At 55.4% G+C, this 19,185-nt stretch overlaps 1 protein-coding gene across 1 annotated transcript in view; it reads left to right on the top strand.

Moving 5' to 3' along the window:
- P2RX3 (purinergic receptor P2X 3) overlaps positions 1-19,185 on the top strand; it is a 32,202-nt gene that overhangs the window by 11,590 nt on the left and 1,427 nt on the right. Inside the window, exons 7-11 of the mRNA XM_045162908.1 lie at positions 150-291; positions 999-1,135; positions 18,034-18,127; positions 18,383-18,448; positions 18,994-19,071. Coding sequence (XP_045018843.1) covers positions 150-291; positions 999-1,135; positions 18,034-18,127; positions 18,383-18,448; positions 18,994-19,071 — 517 coding nt within the window. The remainder of the gene's footprint in view (positions 1-149; positions 292-998; positions 1,136-18,033; positions 18,128-18,382; positions 18,449-18,993; positions 19,072-19,185) is intronic.

Here is a 19,185-nt window from a genome sequence, read left to right as displayed (position 1 = left end):
GAGGAGCCGAGGATAAGGCCACCCACCCTCATGTAGGAGGGCAGCGGTGTGGGCCATCGGGAAGGCGCCGGGGCAGAGGTGGGGCCGCGAGCATCCAGAGGGCTGACGCTGGAGGGAAACCCAGGCTTCAACACCCCTCCACTCCCCAGGGGGAACCTCCTCCCCGACTTGACAGCCGCTGATGTGAAGACCTGCCGCTTCCACCCCGACAGAGCCCCCTTCTGCCCCATCCTGCGGGTGGGCGACGTGGTCAAGTTCGCGGGGCAGGATTTTGCCAAGCTGGCCCAAACGGTGAGGAGCCAGCCGCTCTTGCCTTGGGGGCCCAGGGGGCCCTTTGGCCGGTGGAGGGAGTCCTGGGGGCTGGGGAGGAGCTGCAGGGTGGCTGCACCCTGGGTGGGGGCACCCCAGACCTGTGCCCGCCATGCTCCTGCCTCCCTAGCTCCTGCCCATCCCCAGCCCCCCTCCCCTGCTCCTGGCTTCATGCTCCACGTGCAGGCAGAGGCCTCCGATCTCCCAGGAGCACCCACACCACGGGAAGATGGATCAGTGGTCACTTCCCTTCGTGGGAACTAAGGGACTAAAGATAACCAAAAGAAAAAACCCAGGGACGTCCCTGGTGGTCCGGTGGTTCAGAGGCCGCCTCGCAATGCCGGGACAGCAGGTCAATCCCTGCTCCGGGAACTCAGATCCCACCTGCTGTGGGGCAGCGAGGACCACATGCTGCAACTAAAGGGCAGGGCTCGACAAGAGCCAGCGCCATGGGGAGAAAAAAACACTGAAAGCAGGAATCAGAGAGGCTCAGGGGCTGTGACCCTCAGCTACAGCCCTTCTTTACTAAGCGACGCGTGACAAAGCCCTCTTCCTTCTCCCGACCTCTGCCCTCCACTTGGAGAATGGCAGGAAATCCCCCGTCCGTTTCGTCACAACGCCCCGCCAGCCCACCCCGCTGGGACCCACCCCGCCATCGGAGGGCTCAGTCCGTCCCCTTGTCCATCCAGGGCGGCGTCCTTGGCATTAAGATCGGCTGGGTGTGCGACCTGGACAAGGCCTGGGACAAGTGCATCCCCAGATACTCCTTTACCCGGCTGGATGGCGTTTCCGAGAAGAGCAGCATCTCCCCGGGCTACAATTTCAGGTAACCCCCGCCCCGTCCCCCGGGACTTTGCGAGAAGGAGACGGGCACCCTGACACGTCAGGCCGCAGTGCACCCCAGGAAGAGAAGGCACCACGTTCCCCCCTCGGGTTTCAGCTCAAAATCAGGGAGGACTTTCCAGCTGTCAGCCCCTCGGAGACCCTGTGCCGTCCTCCGAGCTCACCGCCACGGGCAGGGACCCTGCAGAGGGGTCACACTGCCAGCTGGCGGTTAGGCCCTGAGATCAGGGCCTCCTGAAACATTCACTTACGTGATTCTGAACCCATTCTGAGCTCCTCCAGCTCCGAAGCTGTGGGTCATCCCATTTGTCTCCTGCACCAGAATTTTCTGAGGTTTCTTGCTTCACCAAGCAAGGGTGATAGCTGGTATCCTCTTCTCAAAAGGTGGAAATTTTGTATCTCTGTCCGTAACCAAGAGATTTCATGAGTGACAAGTAATGATTATACTGTTCCTGTTAGCTCTTCAGTGACTTTCCAAACAAGAACTCAGTCTTTAAATACCATCTCATTTACATTCCCAATGGCTTTAAAACATAAGGGATCCCTCTCCCCATTTTGAAGAAAGGGAGAGAAGAGAACTCGGGGCGAACTATTGGGAACCAGCTGAAAACCCTTGAAAAGCCCATGACCTTCTATCCCCATTTCCTTATCTATGAACCTTATTATCTTGAGGAGCTGATCAGACAATGTGTGGAAGACTTCAGCTCTCTGGGGGAGTTTTCCCTTAATTTTTTAAGGTCCTGAAGTTTCTGGCAGGGCCCTGGTTAAGTACACAGTGTTATATACTGTAAACAGGCTAACGTAGGTAAGTAGGCAGGAATCAGGGGAAAAATATGATTAAGAATATATTTCAATTATATTATATATATATTCAAATTTTCTCTATTATAATGGTATTATCCAACATAATGGCATCCATAAGCAAAAAAAAAATCATTTTGCCTTTTTAAATTTTTGTTTGTAGTTTAAAAAAAATAGTTATCCATGCCATTATGGACAGAGGAGCCTGGCAGGCTACAGTCCATGGGGTCGCAAAAAGTTGGACATGACTTAGAGGCTAAACAACAACAACAAGCTTTACAATTAATAGTTTAAAATATGTGTGTATTCTCTGGAAAGAAGAATTTTTTAAAATTGAAAGTGCTTTTATAATCAACTCTAAACTTAAAAAAAAAAAAAAAACCATAGGAAACAACACATAATTTAAAGTAGTTTAAAAATACTGTTTGGCTCCCTGGCAGAAATTGTCATATTTATTCAGTCAGTACATCACACTGAAATCAATACAAAGGATATTTGTATGGTGGCTTAAAATAGTAACATATTAATAAAAATTCTTGTGATCTAAAATGCAAGTCTTCATCTTCATAAATTCCCTCTGGCCACTGGGAATTCTTCAGCCCTCCAGCTAATTCATCTGGCAGGAGAGCTTACGAAGAGTAGAGCTAGGAAGAAGACCCCGACGATCGGTCTCATACAGCTTTAGAAGAAAGTCTTTCATTCAAAGAAGAACTGGTTTGGAGTTCTCATCTTCAGTTGGTCGTGCTGGGCTCACCCACACATACACTGCAGCCCTACCCTCTGTCACCCTAGGCACCGCAGGACGTGAGTTAGACCTGTTTCTAAATAAGTGAAGTGAAAGTCTCTCAGTCGTGTCCGACTCTTTGTGACCCCATGGACTATACTGGAGTAGATAGCCTTTCCCTTCTCCAAGGAATCTTCCCAACCTAGGGGTCGCACCCAGGTCTCCCGATTTCAGGCAGATTCTTTACCAGCTGAGCCACAAGGAAGACCGGTCCTAAATAAGCCTGGGTTAAATGTGGGGAGACAGGTCAGAGGGTCTTTAAGGATGCTGCAAGCATAATCCCTGGGAGCCTAAGGGAAACTAAGATGTGGGGGTCCCAGATAGCTGACCCCACCAAAGACCTCCAGGCTAGATACTGTTTTTGTTCAGTCGCTCAGTCGTGTTCAACTCTTTGCGATCCCATGGACGGAAGCACGCCAGGCTTCCCTGTCCATCACCAACTCCTAGGCTTACTCAAACTCATGTCCATTGAGTCGGTGATGTCATCCAACCATCTCATCCTCTGTCGTCCCCTTCTCCTCCCACCTTCCATCTTTCCCAGCATCAGGGTCTTTTCCAAGGAGTCAGTTCTTTGCATCAGGTGGCCAAAGTACTGGAGTTTCAGCTTCAGCATCAGTCCTTCCAAAGAATATTCAGGACTGATTTCCTTTAGGGTGGACTGGTTGGATCTCCTTGCAGTCCAAGGGACTCTCAAGAGTTTTCTCCAACACCACAGTTCAAAAGCATCAATTCTTCATTGCTCAGCCTTCTTTATGGTCCAATTCTCACATCCGTACATGACTTCTGGAAAAACCATAGCTTTGATGATATGGACCTTTGTCAGCCAACTAATGTCTCTGCCTTTTAACACACTGTCTAGGCTTGTCATAGCTTTTCTACCAAGGAGTAAGCACCTTTTAATTTCACGGTTGCAGTCACCGTCCATGGTGATTTTGGCTCAAGTGTGAAGAGGCAAAGGTGCTCTATTTGACCCTTATGGTTTAAGAGTTTCTAGAGAGCCCAAAGAGTCAGACACGACTGAGCGACTTCACTTTCACTTTTCACTTTCATGCATTGGAGAAGGAAATGGCAACCCACTCCAGTGTTCTTGCCTAGAGAATCCCGGGGACGGGGAGCCTGGTGGGCTGCCGTCTATGGGGTCGCACAGAGTCAGACACGACTGAAGCGACTTAGCAGCAGCAGCAGCAAGCCCAAAAGGATAAAGGCACAGGGAGCATCTCTGTGGTCCTGGCTCTGCCCCCTCAGAGCACCCCCCAACTTCACTCCCCACTCCGGGGGAGCCAGCCACTGCCCTCGTGTTGCTGCAAACTGCAGGCACCACATGAACACCCAATGCTAAGCTGAGATCACCTGTCGGGGAGGCTCCTGGCCACCGATCCAAAACCTCGGAGAAGAGAACAAGGGTTAGGCCAGGCTCATTCAGCTCAGCCGCGGTGCGGATCCTGTGTGTCTGCTCCGTAGAGTCTCATAAGGCTCCTTGCCAAGTGTGTGAAGGGTCCCATGTGCGTTTGCTCAAAGTTCCTCACCCCCTGCCCGGAGGACCTTCCCTCCTCCCACTTCACAGATGAGAAAGCAGAGGCCTGCGAGTGAAATACTTCTCTCGAGGTCACAGAGCCGGTAAGCGTGGGCGCCTGGATGCAAACCTGTTTTCTTGGCTGCTTTCCACCCCAACCAGGAAGGTTAGACACGTTCACCTTTAGGACGGTCAGGATGAATACATGCATCCCAACTTTAAAGACGAGGAATCTGAGGTCCAGGGAGGCTGAAAGACTAGTTGCTGCTGCGGGAGGCACCATTCCTAGCCCAGTCTTTTGTCTCCCAGTCAAATTCATCGGCTTCCTCATCTCCAAAAGAGGCTAGATTTTTTTTCCCCCCAACATCCTGCTGTTGCCGTTTGCTCTGGAGGGAATGAAATCATTCAGCCAAGATTCAGCTTTCTTTTAATCTGCAAACTCAGACGTTCAGAGGCAGCTAGAGACTCGAGTTTCCATCCTTAATTATTTCTGCAGCTCCTTTCCAAATGCCAGCCCCCACCCCAAGGATCTTGAGGATCTTTGCCTGCAGAAGTCAGAGACTTAGAGAATTGATAGCTGTCCAAGGCACCTTGACTAACTCGGCCATTTAATGGATAAGGAAGTAGACCCTCCAAAGGGGGAGGTGATGAGGCCAAGGTCACAGGTGCATGTTAGAGGAGCCTTAGAGGTCATTTGCTCCCAGTTCCTATGGCAGTCTCTGCGATGCAGCCCCAGACGGGGTCTGTCCGTCACTGATGGCTCCAGTCATTGGAAAGGTGACCTCGTATTGAGCTAACACGCGTCTCCCTTCCACTCCCACCCAAAGCACCTGGTGCGGTCCATCTAAATTAATCTTTCTTTGTGTGATCTCCTGAAGGTTCCCATCTGTCCCTACCTGAAAGTGAGTGGAAAGATTTTATTTTTACTCCCAGGTCTCGTCAACGTGCTGTAAGGTTCCAAAGGTCATGCTAACTTAGTGTTTTCATGAAGCTTCTTTCCAAGTACCTTGAGAACGTGCAGTGGGTGGGTTCGTCCACATCAGTCCCAGACAGAGCTCAGCATTTCTGAAAATAGGAACTGGCACGACTTCCCTGGAGGTCCAGAGGTTAAGACTCCCCGCTGCCGATGCAGCAGACATGGGTTTGATCCCTGGCTGGGGAACTAAGAGCCCACAGACCATGCAGTGTGGCCAAAGGATTTTTTTTAATTATTAATAAAAAAATTTAAGAAATAAGAACTGGCGAGAGTTACCAATTCCAGGGTGCGCAAGGTGACAGCCACCCCAGCAGAAGGGCTTCTGCGTGTTGGGCGCCCCCACAGCTTAGCGGGGCAGGATTTTAACCAGAGAACTGACTGCATCCCCCAGAGGGCTGGTGCAGGCAGTGTTGTGGGGGCACTGACTGTCCTGCTGCCCGTGAACGGGTGTGTGCGTGCATTTGGGGATGAGTGCGTGAGAGTGAGCATGTGCATCAGTTGTGTGAGTCAGTGAGGCTGAGTGAAAGTGTGTCAGGGAACACGTGTGAGTCTTTGAGTGGCTAGGCAGAGACAGTACAAAGATGAATTGAAAATCCTGTATCAGTCAGGGTCTCAGCAGGAAATGGATGGCACATGCCCACTGGGTAACTGGAGGAGAGCTGGGTAAAGGGAGAAGAGAGCCTCAAAGGACAGTGCATTGTCCACAAAGTGGGCAGCAACATAACGCTGGTGACGGTCCAGGTCTGAAGATAAGAGGGCAGGAAGTGGTTCCTGGCCCACAGAGCAGCCAGCAAGAGAAGCAAAGGCCGGGGCAGCCCAGGGCGGGGGCCGGGCCAGGAGGAGGGGCGGGGCCAGGCAGGGAGGAGCAGATCAGTAGAGACACTCAGCACAAGCCTGACAGCTTTCCTCTGTGAGGCCCAGCTCTGCCCTACCTCCTGGAGGCCTCTGAGCCTTCCATGCCCGTAAGAAAACCTTGATTGCCCCAGAAAAATGCACGTATTCACACATGTGAGCAACTTGGCAGGTGATTTCTTTCTGGACAGGATCCTCGATTTCTACGAATAAGGTGAAGTCCGCTCTCTGAATAGCAAATGCAAGCCAGAGGACTGCCAGGGAAGCACCCTCCCCTCCCCCAGTTCTGCTCCTTTTACGGGAAGTTAACCTCCTGGGCAGTTTGGCCATCTTTTTTTTTCTTTCTTTCTCTGCATTTATATTCATACAGCATAGAATTCCAGGGCTTTGAAGACCTTGAAAAGCTTATCCCTGGACCTCAGATTAGGAGCCCCTCGAGTTAAGTAGGAAGAGCCCTCTCAGACCTCTTTTTGAGAGGATTTAGAGCTCATCATCTGCCTCTCACCCCCAAGGAAGGCTCACGAAGATTTTGAGACTTGCCCAAGGTTACACGGCCCAGTGAAGAGGACGTGAGTCCTCAAACCCAGGGACCTGATCTGCAGCCACTCAGCAGCTGTCAGGGATATAGTCACCCACCCCCACCCTGATTGCTGGAACGACAGAATCAGAACCATGCATTTAGCACAATCGGATTTCTCGTTCCTCCCCTGAGAGCTCCCAAGACAGCTCTGCTATACTAAAAGGCAACGCAGTTTTGGATTTCCTCTCTGAGTCTGGGACAGAAAACACTCGTTCAGCTGCGAGATGTTCCTCGTGCCGTAGGTGTTTCTAGCGATCGTTTGGTGTTGGAAACGTCCCCACCGCAGCTTTCATAAAACTCGGAAATCTGGCGTGTGTTCCGCCTCCATGTTGCAGCTCGGCAAGCTCCCGGGCCGATTGACAGAGACAGAATCGAACGGCACCCTTGGCTTTGAGCACGCTTTCTGCAATCTGGATTTTTTCTCCTTCCAAAAGCCATAGAAAGTGTGATAAAATCAGTCATTTCCATCATTTCTGCAGAAACACGTGCAGGTCCTCTCGGCTCGGGGGTAGGGGTTGGAATTCTCTCTCCTCCGATTTCATCTCTGCTTCCTTTAGCTTACTGTGAGAGGCAAGGCAGTTAGAGGGACCCTGAATTCATCCAGCCCTTGCTCACTCCTGTGTCTATCCACCCGCGCAACAGCCAACAGGATGGGTAGAGGCTACTGGCTGGCACTCACTCATGAGCCTGGGACTTGGCAAGTGCCCTCTGGGGATTACCCCGTTGACTCTGAAGAGGGAGGATTTTATAACTGGAAATCTGAGGCTCAGAGGTTGCGTCTATCTGTCCCCCCAACTACACAGTGCTGGAGCTGGAAGCCTCTGGCAGGCTGACCCCCGAGCTCGTGTTCACGGCCCCAAGTACGCTGGCAGGACTGGTGTGGTCACCCCCATTTTACAGATGAGGAAACGGAGGCCAAAAAAAAAAAGATCACTCACAGGATCAGACAGCTAGTGACTTGGCTGTCTGGTATATCTTCCAGCTCTGTGTCCATTGACCTTTCCCTGCCTTGTTGAAGATAAATTAATAATAGTATTTTTTTTAAAAGAGATCCAACACACCACATTTTAAATGTCTGCCTCTGCGGTCGATTAGGTTCCGAGAACGTGAATCAATCGATGTAACCTGGGACGCTTCTCGCAGGGGAGGAGTCCCTGCCTGCTGGAAGGATGTTGCCTCAGCCCCATGCAAGGAGTCTGCCAGGAGAAATTTTCCCGTCAGTATAAAAAATCAACTGTAAAAGTATATTTCGGCTGGCAAAATTACTTCCCACCAGGCAGAAGCTTTGCTGAGAATGCCACCTCCCTCACTCAGACACCCAAATTCCAGGCCCAGGTTTTCCCTCGCAGGTTCAACCGGATCCTGCACGTTCGTTGCTGTTTCTCCTGCTGTTGTAACAGTTACGAGTCCCTGCTTTGGGAAGGAGTTTCCACCACTCCTTGGGAGATGGATCATTTCTAAACAGATGTCTGAGAGCTTCCAAGGGATTTGTACGTGATGATAAAAAACCCTTCTCCATTCAGTTTAGTGACTGAAAAATATCAGCTCAGCGTGGGAAAGCACCACTCAGAGTTGAAGTGAAGGGAAGTGAACGAAAGTTGCTCAGACTTGTCCGACTCTTTGCAATTCCGTGGACTATATAGTCCATGGAATGCTCCAAGTCAGAACACTGGAGTGGGGAGCCTTTCCCTTCTCCAGGGGATCTTCCCAACATAGGGATCGAACCCAGGTCTCCCACATTGTAGGCGGATTCTTTCCCAGCTGAGCCACAAGGGAATCCATTCAGGGCTGGAGCTGTCCAAAGGTGAGCTGGGCAGCTCCCACCCGTGGGGCCTCCCCCTCACTGGAGGTGTTCAGGCAGTGGCAGGAGACCCGTCCAGGGTAAAGTGGAGAGGGCTTTGAGGCTTTCTTTTAACCTGCAGTTACAGCATGTGCTGGGCTTTGTGGCTGACCTGGAGAGAGCAGGACCAATTCCTAGGATCAAGGAGTTTTTTTTTTAACTTTTTAAAAAATTTATTTATTTTTAATTGAAGGATAATTGCTTTACAGTATTAGGTTGGTTTCTGCCAAACATCAGCATGAATCAGCCATAGGTATACATATGGCCCCTCCCTCTTGAACCCCCCTCCCGCCTCCCTCCCCATCCAGCCCCTCTAGGTTGTCACAGAGCCCCGGTTTAAGATAACTTTATCTGTTTATTATTCTTGGCCGCACTGGTTCTTTGCTGCGGTGAGTGGGCTGCTCACTGCGGTGGTCTCACGGGCTCCAGGGCAGGTGGGCTCAGTGGTCGTGGAGCACGGCCTTACTGCCCCGCAGCTTGTGTGATCCTCCCAGACCAGGGATCAAATCCACGTTCCCTGTGTGGGCAGGACGACTCCCAACCATGGGACCCCCAGGGAAGACCCAGTCAAGGAATCTTTAATCTAGTAGAGACAATAAACCTGCACTCAAATAACGAGAATCTTTACACACACACACACAGATCTGGTGCTGGGGCGAGCCAAGAATAGTAAAGGCAAAGTAGAGGGCAAGCAGAAGGAAGGTCCAGGCGGTGGTTCGGGCCTTGCCACAAAAACTCAGTGTGATTTCTTGGCAAGCCCTCGTTCCCTCTGCGGGCCTCAGTGCCCCCCTCTGTAAAATGGGCTGGATACAGGTGACTGTCTCTAAGCCCGATTCAGTGTGTGTGGGCGTCTGGGGAAGGGCTTTGGAGACTCAGGCCGCTGAAGCATGCGCTCTTTATTTGTAGACCTGTGATGTGTACCCTCCCCGCCCAGAGAATGAAGCTGCCACGCTGCCCTGCAGCAGCACCTCTGACAAGTGATGCATTACGGTAACTGACGCTTGTAACTTACTCATTGTTGCTGCTGCAGAGGCAGGAGGGCATTACGGTAACTGACGCTTGTAACTTACTCATTGTTGCTGCTGGAGAGGCAGGAGGAAGTACGCATGTGCGCACGTGTGCGTGTGCACACACACACACACACACACGCAAGCTTCTCAGTACTGTCAGGCCTCAGAAGTGTCTGATTCAGTCCTGTGCTGAGGGCATCCTATCTGGCCACAGAACAGGTGTCTCTGCGAGGTGCCTGGAGGGAAAGGCCCCTCTGAGCCCCCAGCTCAGCTGGGGTTTGTGAAGAAGCACACGCAGGGCTCCCACCCCTGGCCCCCCAGTCAGTGCAGAGGATGGAGCCTGGAACCGGCCACAGCCGCACAGCGACCCAGCTCCAGGCAGGACCCCAGCAAAGCGGCAGCAGCAGGTGGAACTCACACCCCACCTTCTGCTTCCCGCCCGCCGGTCCCCCGCCGGTGCCTCCCACCCACCAGCCCCCCACTAGAACCCAGGGAGGAGTCGGGGGCAGGAAGGCAGCCTGTGGAGGTCGGAGAGCAGAGACTGGGTGCCCGGGGGGCTTCCCTGAAGTTCCAGTGATTAAGACTCCGAGCTCCCAGTGCAGTGGGCGTGGGTTCAATCCCACTTAGGGAACTAAGATCCCTCCTGCCTCACGGTGCAGTCATAACAGCAGAGAGAGAGGCTGGGTGTTAAGACAGGTGACCCTTCAAACAGCTGGGCTCCGGGGGCCCCCTGTACCCCGAGGCCCAGCCCTGCCGGTCGGTGCCCCTCTCCCAGGCTTTCCCCCGCTTCCCAGCTCAGCACGGGCAGGTGTCCGGGGTCTCTTCTCCCCCCAGTAGTCCTGGCATCATCGCTTCGGAGCTGCACCGTGCTTTCCTCCTCAGCCGCCATGTTTTCGCAGGCACCAGCTGAACGAGCTGCCGGCCTGCTCCGAGGCTGCAGCCAACGCTCCCTTCAAAGCCTCTTCTTGCAGGGAAGCAGCAGCGGGTGGGCAGGGAGCTGTGGATTCCAGAGGCACCATTTGGATCCCAGCTGTGCCCCCTTGCTGTATTTCCATGGTGCATCTGGGGAAACTGAGACCCAAGCCCTGAGCCCCAGGTTTTGTAGCTCATCCAAGTGGCAAAGCCAGAGTCCCAACCCAGGACAGTCTTATTCCAGGGCCCCTAAGCCACCAGCTGCTCCGTGGAGCTGCTGCTGTGAGAGGCCTCGATGAAATGACGGGTGTGGAAGCCGCCGGCCTGGTGCTTAGCGGGAGAAAGTGCTGCACGTATATTACTTCCTGCACTGTTCCCACCAATAGCATCTACTTCCCCACCCAGCCAGCTGTCAGATGTAAATGTTTCTGCTGGGGAGAGAAAGCCTTTGTTCCTGCCTTGTCCTAGCTCTACCTGACAAATGGGGAGAAGTCGGTAGGAGGAAACTTGGAGGCCAACCTTGCGAAGCTCCACTGTGAGATGTCAGGAATCTCAGAAATCCATTTACCCCTCTAGCATGCATTTACCCGACTCCTTGCTGAACTGGGCAGCCCCTTGGGCAAAGAGAGACGGGGAGATCCAGCTTGTAGTTAATAGTCCCCAGTTACTGTTTTAGAAACTATTTCTGTATTATCTGGCCACAGTGGGTCTTTGTCGCCACACGCGGGATCTTCATTGCTGCCCATGGGCTCTCTAGGTGTGACATACGGGCCCAGGAGCTGCAATGTGGGCTTAGTTGCTCTGACCGGAGATCAGACCCGCATTGCCTGCATTGCAAAGCGGCTTCTTACCCACTGGACCACCAGGCAAGTCCCGATAGTCCTAATTATTAGCTACAGTCTGGGGTGGCAGGTACTGGAGCAGAGGCCTGGATCCCATCAGAGACAGGAAAGGTAGCCCAAAGGGTGTTAGAGCTTCAGTGCTGCACTTGTAAGACAGCATGTGTGCGTGCTAAGTCGCTTCTGTCGTGTCGGACTCTTTGCGACCGCATGGACTGTAGCCCACCAGGCTCCTCTGTGTGTGGGATCTTCCAGGTAAGAATACTGGAGTGGGTTGCCATGCCCTCCTCCGGTGGATTGTCCCGACCCAGGGATCAAACCTGCATCTCTTAGGTCTCCTGCACTGGCAGGCGGGCTCTTTACCACTAGAGCCAGCTGTGGCAGCCAGGGAAGCCAGCACGCTGGGGGGAAAAAAAAACAGCACTGATTTGTACTGCTTGCCGATTTCCGTGGTGTAAACGTGCCACCGTGGTCAATTTCGAGCCAAAGCACGTAGCCCCTGACCTCGGCAGTGGGAAGAGAGACACAGACGGGCTCCCAGGGCGAGGTGCACCAGCCAGGGCCGCTTCCTTTCTGTCCTCCACCTGCCAAGTCGCTGAGCTTTTCAGGATGCAGCATTCTGCCCTCAAGAGGGCCTGCAGACCCCTCAGCCAGGAAAGCTGCCCAGCTCCAGCCATCTTACCTCTCAGCCCCCCGCGCTTCAAGTCTCAGCATCCCCGTCGCTTTCGCAGGGCGCCTTCCTTGACCCGCCAGCCTCCATGCCGTGTGCTCGTGCGTCCAGCTTTCCCTGAGTGTGGGTCTGCGCGGCTCGCTCCTGTTTCACTTCCTCACCTGAGAGCAGAGCTTGTCGTGTGTCAGCGTCAGCGGCGCCTAGCACCACGCCTGGCGTGGAGCAGGGTGCTCTAAAGAGCTTCGGGGAGTAGAAGTGCAGGCCCTGCAGCTGGGCCCCGCGGGATGAATAGGAGTCTGCGCGGTGGGGAACGGGAGGAGAAGGGGCATCAGGGGCGGAGGCACAGAAGTCGGCGTCCACGGAGCGTGTTCAGGGGGTCCAGAAAGCAGGCAGCGTGCTGTGCAGGCGGTGAGGGGCCTCTGGGGGTGAGGCTGGGACCGCAGACCTGGGGCTTGGCATTCCAGGCCGAGGAGTTGAATGCAGATACCGCCCTCACTGACCTCATTTCCTAGCCAAGAAGACCGGAGCCAGAGAGGCAGGAATCAGAGGACTTGGGGAAAGTCAGGGCTCAGCCATGGAGTGGGGCTTCCTGGGTGGCACTAGAGGTGAAGCATCTGCCTGCAACGCAGGAGGCATGAGACGAAGCTTTCATCCCTGCGTCGCGAAGATTCCCCTGGAGGAGGGCATGGCAACCCGCTCCAGGATCCGTGCCTGGAGGATCCCACGGACAGAGGAGCCTGGCGGGCTACAGTCCGTGAGGTCACAGAGAGTCGGACACGACTGAAGTGACTAGGCCTGTACGCAGGTATGGGGTAGCTCAGCCCTTCCGTTTACTTCTCTGTTTATTTTTTTATCTGTTGGCCACATCACACGGCTTGTGGGGTCCTGGTTCCCAACCAGGAGTCAAACCCCAGGCCCGTGACAATGAAAGCAGCTAGTCTGAACCTCTGGACCGCCAGGGAACCCCATGCCCTTCTCCTTTTTCGGTGAGGTGGCTGGGGTCTTTCTTTGGACGTCTCATGGCTCGCTGATGCTCTTTTTAAATGTTTATTTGTTATTTACTCATTCAGCCGCTCCGGGTCTCAGCTATGGTGCGTGGGATCCTAGGGCGCGGCATGTGACCTCTTCGTTCGTCATGTGGGACCTAGTTCTCCCTCACCAGGGGTTGAATCCGGGCTCCCCGCAGTGGGGGCATGAAATCTTAGCCACTGGCGCACCAGGGAAGTCCCCTCGATTCTGTGGTTTCACGTTGCCTCGTTTGGGGGCATGAAATCTTAGCCACTGGCGCACCAGGGAAGTCCCCTCGATTCTGTGGTTTCACGTTGCCTCGTTCTCAGAATGAGGAAACGGACATGCCTTGAGCACTCACGATGTCCATCTGGGCACCATCCCGTCACCGCCCTTCCTGCGGCTCTTTTCACTGTCACTTATCAACCAAAGCAAAAAGCTCAGAGAGGTTGAGAGACTTGCCCGGGGTCAAAAAGCTGGTTAACGACAGCCGTGGACCCACACGTCAATCTCCTGGACTTCCTAAGAGGGTTTGTTCCTGGCAATGTGGTGTCCTTGGAATTCGCCCTCTCTGTACTCTTGAATGACTCCCCAGTGTTAGCTCATTCTTTGTCCTTCTACAAATACTTCTTCCCTCTGAGCCTCAGTCTTCTGAGCTGTGACGTGATGGTGGTGGTTTAGTCGCTAAGTCATGACCTACTCTTGCGACCCCGTGAACTGTAGCCCACCAGGCTCCTCTGTCCATGGGGTTCTCCAGGCAAGAATACTGGAGTGGGTTGCCATTTCCTTCTCCAGGGGACCTTCCCAAGCCAGGAATTGAACCCAGGTCTCCTGCACTGCAGGCAGATTCTTTCCCAGTGACTGACCTATGAGGGAGGAGTTTCTAGTAGTCAGGGTAAGTACTGCTAGCTGCCGTAACAAATGGGCCCTGCAGCTCAGTGGCTCAGCAGAGGCTTATGCCTTGCTCAAGGTACCGTGCCCTGTGGGTCAGGGTGGGTGGAGAGCTGTGTGAAGTCCTCTGGGGGTCCTGCCACCCATGGGTCAGCCTCCTCTGGGGCCTGAGCTCTCCCCTGGCTCCTAAGCACCCGGCCATGAGGCTGGGAAGGATGAGGAAGGCACACGGCTCTCACAAACCCCAGCCCAGTGGTAACAGCCCTCACTTCCCTTCACTTGTCTGTTGACAAGAACTGGTCCCGGGGGCCCAGGTAAAGGCGAGGGGGCTGGGAAACCCGGTCCAGCCGGGTGCCAAGACAGAAGATAACCCCTAGCCTGGTGCGCAGGGAACCTGTCTCTGCCGCAGGGTGGGGCCAGATTGTGCGATTTCCCCCCACAACTGCAGCCACACGGAGTGCAGAAGTCAGGACGCCTGGGTCGCTCCCACGTCTGCAGCCGGGGCCTCCCCTCACCCCCTGGCCGAAAGCTCCCGCCCTCCCGGGAGGAGAACTCATCCCTGCCAAGCCTCCTCCGAGGGCGTGTGGGCGGCGAGATAATGATCTGAGCGTGCTTATTGCCTCTTGGAAGGCAGGTGCTGGAGGGGAACCAAGTCCGCTTTGGTTCTTCTCTCTGTTCTCTTCACATTCCTTCCCAAGATAAATTTAGCCAGCCCCGCTCTGAGCGGCGGTACCCAGGATACCGACTTCTTGTTCTCCGAGCCCATGTCAGAGCGTTCCCCACGACTGCGGCTGTGAGCCAGGGACGCAGACCTCAGGAGCGCGGTCCCGGTCTCGCCCTGCGCCTCTGTGACCCCCGCCAGCCCCATTCCCAGCCCTCAGCTGCTGCTCAGACAAGGGCCCTGAGTGCTCCAGAGACCTGAGACAGAACTCAGAGCACAGAAGGGCTTTTAGATCAGGTGCTTTGTCCTTCCCAAAGAAAGAAAGGCAAGAACAAAAGAGTAATTATCGCCACTTAGCGCCCAGAGGCAAGATAGCTCTGGCTGAAAGCACAGACTGAGGAGTTGTACCCGTGCATCGGAATTCCAGTTCAGGCAAGTGACCTTGTCGACTGTCTCTCCATCTGCAAAATGGGCGAACACTGCCTTCTTGAAATTTCCTGAGCAGCTCGAGAGACGTGTGTATTTTTCTGCTGCTCTGTGAATGTGGGTGCGGAGATGGAGCTGGTTCATACGTTGCCTTGGGCCAACCTGAGAAAGCCACAGGGAGGACTTTCTGGAGCCTTCTGCCCACGCCAGACCCTTCTTCTGCAAACTTCCTGAACTCTCCCGCGAGGTCTGCTGGCAGAATTAGGTTCTGGGGCCTCTTCATTTTTACAGAGATGATTTCCTTTCTGGTGTTCGTCCTATTCTCTTACAGCTGGTGCGGTTCGAGTTTGGTGCTTTTTGCCTTGCTCTGTAAAGCTCTCTGCCACCTCCACCCAGACCACACTGACCCTAATTTTCTTTTACATATTTCTTTATCTGACTGCACCAGGTCTAGTGGCGGCAGGCAGGATATAGTTTCCTGTCCGAGGATGGAGCCCCAGGCCCCCTGCACTGGGAGCGCGGACTCATAGCCTCAGGACCACCAGGGAGGTTCTGATACTTACCATACTTTTGAGGATGAGGTAGCTGCTGCCGTATTTCCTTGTCCTCCAAATCTTTTTTTTTTTTTTCCTTTTCGGCCACACTGCACATTTTGCAGGACCTTAGTTCCCTGACCAGGGATTGAACCTGGGTCCCAGCAGTGAAAGCATCAAGTCCTAACCACTGGCCAGCCAGGGAACTCCCCCACCGAGGCTTTGCCCTTGGGGTTAAGTGGCTGCCCTTCTCGCAGCCTCCTTTCCAGGCCTGGGTTCGTTCTCCCTCTGGGTCTCACTGTCAGGAGGACCCTTTTGTCTCCCCAGCCTCTCCCTCCAGCTGCAGAGCCCCTGCAGGAAACACATGTCTGGCTCAGCCTCCCCAGAGGCTGTTTTCTCCCAGAACCCTTTCCAGCCTTTCCAAGGCCTCCGTCAGCAGGTGCTTCCCTTGGGCACAGGCAGAAACCGAAGGTGGGTCCCCTCTTGCCACGCGCCCTCCTGACCCAGACAGAGCTCTCCAGGCCCGAGCTTCCTGCTTGTAAAGTGGGGAAGGGGAGGGCCGGAGTCCCAGGAGGGAACAGTCAGGGCTCTCAAAAGGGGCGACTGCACGGAGGCACTCTTTGCAGAGGTGGGCAGGCTGTCCTGCGGGCTCTGGGCCTCAGGCGGGAGGCCAGCCTGGTTAGAGGCCCCGCAGAGGAGCTGGGAGACAAAAAGCATCCTGCCTGTCTTCCCTTCACTCTCTGGCCATGCGCGGGCACCTCCCACTGGCTGGACCAGCCCGACCCGAGGGCAGGGGGCTGGGCGGGAGTGGTCTCTGCAGAGAAGGACAGAGAGGACGTCTGACACGGAGGTCAGGAGTGCGCCCACCTTGGATGGTGGGCTCGGGGTCACCCCTCTCACTGACTGACCTGCAGAGGAGGCCTCAACACACCCCGGTTATAGACGCCAGAAGAGCCCACACCTGCAGCCTGTGGTGGTAGAACCAAGATTTAAGCTCGTTTCTGCCTGACCCCGGAGTTCCCAGAGCTGACGTGCATGCTGGCTGCGTCCCTCAGTGGTGTCTGACTCTTTGCAATCATACGGAGAGTATCCCGCCAGGCTCCTCTGTCCATGGAATTTCCCAGGCAAGAACACTGGAGCGGGTTGCTAGCTCTTCCTCCAGGGGATCTTCCCGACCCAGGGACTGAAGTCTCCTGCACTGGCAGGTGGATTCTTTACTGATGGGCCACAGGGGAAGCCACCCAGCCAGCAGTGGCAGTAGCCAGCATTTACAATTTAAAGTGGCTCTTCCCCCCGACCTTCTCCCCCACCACCCCCACCCCCACCCCACCCCGTGATCCTTCCGTTATCTGTCCCCTCGGGCTCAGCACTTCATTTTCCTCTCCGCTGGACAGTTTGGAAAGCAAACATCCCTGGGAGGGGCGTCGTGTCAGTCGCTGGACACTGCCAGGGACTGAGTTTCTCAGCTGTCCTCTGTTCTGGGAGAGGCCCGGGAAACGCACTGGCTTTAGAAGCCAAAAGACAAATGCAATTCAAGTCCTTGCTGACAGTGAGATGGCAGGTAGACCCCTTCACCACCACAGGCATCCCCAAATGGTATGATACCCACCTCACTGTGTTCAGTGAGAATGAAATGTGATCACTCTGATCAGTCTTCCGCGTGGTTCCGGGCACACGGCAGAGAAAGCTCAGAGAGCGAGTTCTTGAACAGGAGTGGGGGAGGGGCGAATCCAGCACTAGGTCTCGGCCAGGTGAGTCACCCTGGGCCAGTCATCTAACCCCTAGAGCCAGTCACACCCTTATCCCACTGGCTTGTGAGATTCAGTGTCTAAAAGCATTTATTATCATCATCATCTCAGCCACCCCTGTGTCATGAGGGATCTTAGTTCCATTGGAAGCACAAAGTCCCAACCAGTGGACCGCCAGGGAAATTCCTAAAAGCACTTGTTAAAGCCGCTCTACAAAGCACTTTCAGAATCAGTGTATTCCTTCACAGTGTCGACGCCAGGGAGTCTCTCCCGGGGCTTTCTCTGTTCCAGACCCTGTTCTCAGCCCCTGACACGTGTAACTTCATTGTTTTCATAGCAGGACTTCTGTATTATCTTACTCACAGATGAAGGAATCGGCTCTCAGAGAGGTTAAGTGACTGTCCCAAGTTGGGCGGCTGGCAAGTGGCAGAAGCAGGCTTTGAATCCAAGCGGGCCGAGACGCCCACGGCAAGGGGCACACCCGCCTGGGAGAGGACGCCCAGAGAAAGAGAACCGCGGAAGCCTGGAGTCCAGCGGGGCTCACTGGCCTCCATGTCACACTCACTTAGAGGAGTCATTTAGAAGGCAGCCTCCCGGGACCTAGTCCTGAGCTGCTGGTTCTCTGGGTTCAGGGCCGGGCCTGGAAATCTGCCTCCTTAACAAACCCTCCAGGTGAAGGCTGTGCAGGCGGACCACATGGGGAGGACCGCGGCCGGCCCCACCGTCAGGCAGGGCTGGGCTGTGAACGAGGGCTGCAGGGCTCTAGGGGACCCTGAGGGTTCAAGCAGGAGAGATGGGCGCCCGCAGCGGGCCTGCGCCTTCCCCTCTGGCCTCCAGGTTCGCTAAGTACTACAAGATGGACAACGGCAGTGAGTACCGCACCCTGCTGAAAGCTTTTGGCATCCGCTTCGACGTGCTGGTGTACGGAGACGTGAGTTCCGGGCCGGGGGCGGGGCGAGACCCAGGCCCTTTCCGGGCCCGCCGTCGGGGGCGGGTGCTGCGGCTGACCGGCCCAGAGACCCTCGCTGGTCACATTTCCGCAGCGGGGTGGGGGTGGGGGCGCCCACTGGTCCCCCGAGAGCCTTCTGGCTCCACGGCCGCCCTGGCTGGGAGTCCAAGTTTAGCCTCAGGCCTCACCCGGCCCTGTCGGGCGCCCTGCGCGCTCACCTTGGTATTTGTGCACCAGGCTGGCAAGTTCAACATCATCCCCACCATCATCAGCTCCGTGGCGGCCTTCACCTCGGTGGGAGTGGTGAGTGCGGGCCCTCCAGGCTCGGTCTCGCCCTGGGCGCGCGGTGGGTGGGAAGCAGGCCAGCCTGGAGAAGGAGGGGGACGCCCTTTTCTGCCTGGAGCCATCCCCCCCCGCGCTGGGCCAGCATCTCCTGTCCTGACACCCACGTGGCCAGCGCCCCCCCTGTTACCAAGTCCGAGTTCCCCATCACCGTGAAGGTGGCGGGGTTTGGGGTGGTTGGGGGAGACCCCAGGGTTCCCAGACCTGAGAGCCGAGCAGGCGCAGAGCCCGCTCCCCGGGGTCGGGAACAATCCCCCGGCCCCGCCCGTCCCCCGCATTCTCTCGGCTTCTCCCGGCGCATTTCAGGGTGGGCCCAGCCCCCGGAGCTGCGGAGGTGGGTCCCAGAGACAGAGCAAAGGCCTCGGGCGTTTTCCTAAAGGAAGGTCTGCCGGGCAGCTCTGGAGGGCGCGCCGCACCCCCAGGGCAGTCCTGCCCCCGCCCCAGCTTCCCCCCATCCTGCCCCTGACCCCGCCCGCAGCGCTCAGGGCCGCCCGCTGTTCCTCCAGGGCACCGTCCTCTGCGACATCATCCTGCTGAACTTCCTCAAGGGGGCCGACCAGTACAAGGCCAGGAAGTTCGAGGAGGTGAGTGGTGGGGGGCGGGGGGAGGGAGGTGTCCTCTAGAGAGAGAGGGAACGGGGCAGGGAGGGAGCTGGACCCTGGACTGTCCTGGGTCCACGAAGGGGAGTTCACTGGGCC

This window comes from Bubalus bubalis, chromosome 16 (assembly GCF_019923935.1).
Source record: "Bubalus bubalis isolate 160015118507 breed Murrah chromosome 16, NDDB_SH_1, whole genome shotgun sequence".
Taxonomy (NCBI): Eukaryota; Metazoa; Chordata; class Mammalia; order Artiodactyla; family Bovidae; genus Bubalus; species Bubalus bubalis.
The sequence above is the reverse complement of the archived record's forward strand: the minus strand, read 5'-3'. Positions and strand labels throughout refer to the sequence as shown.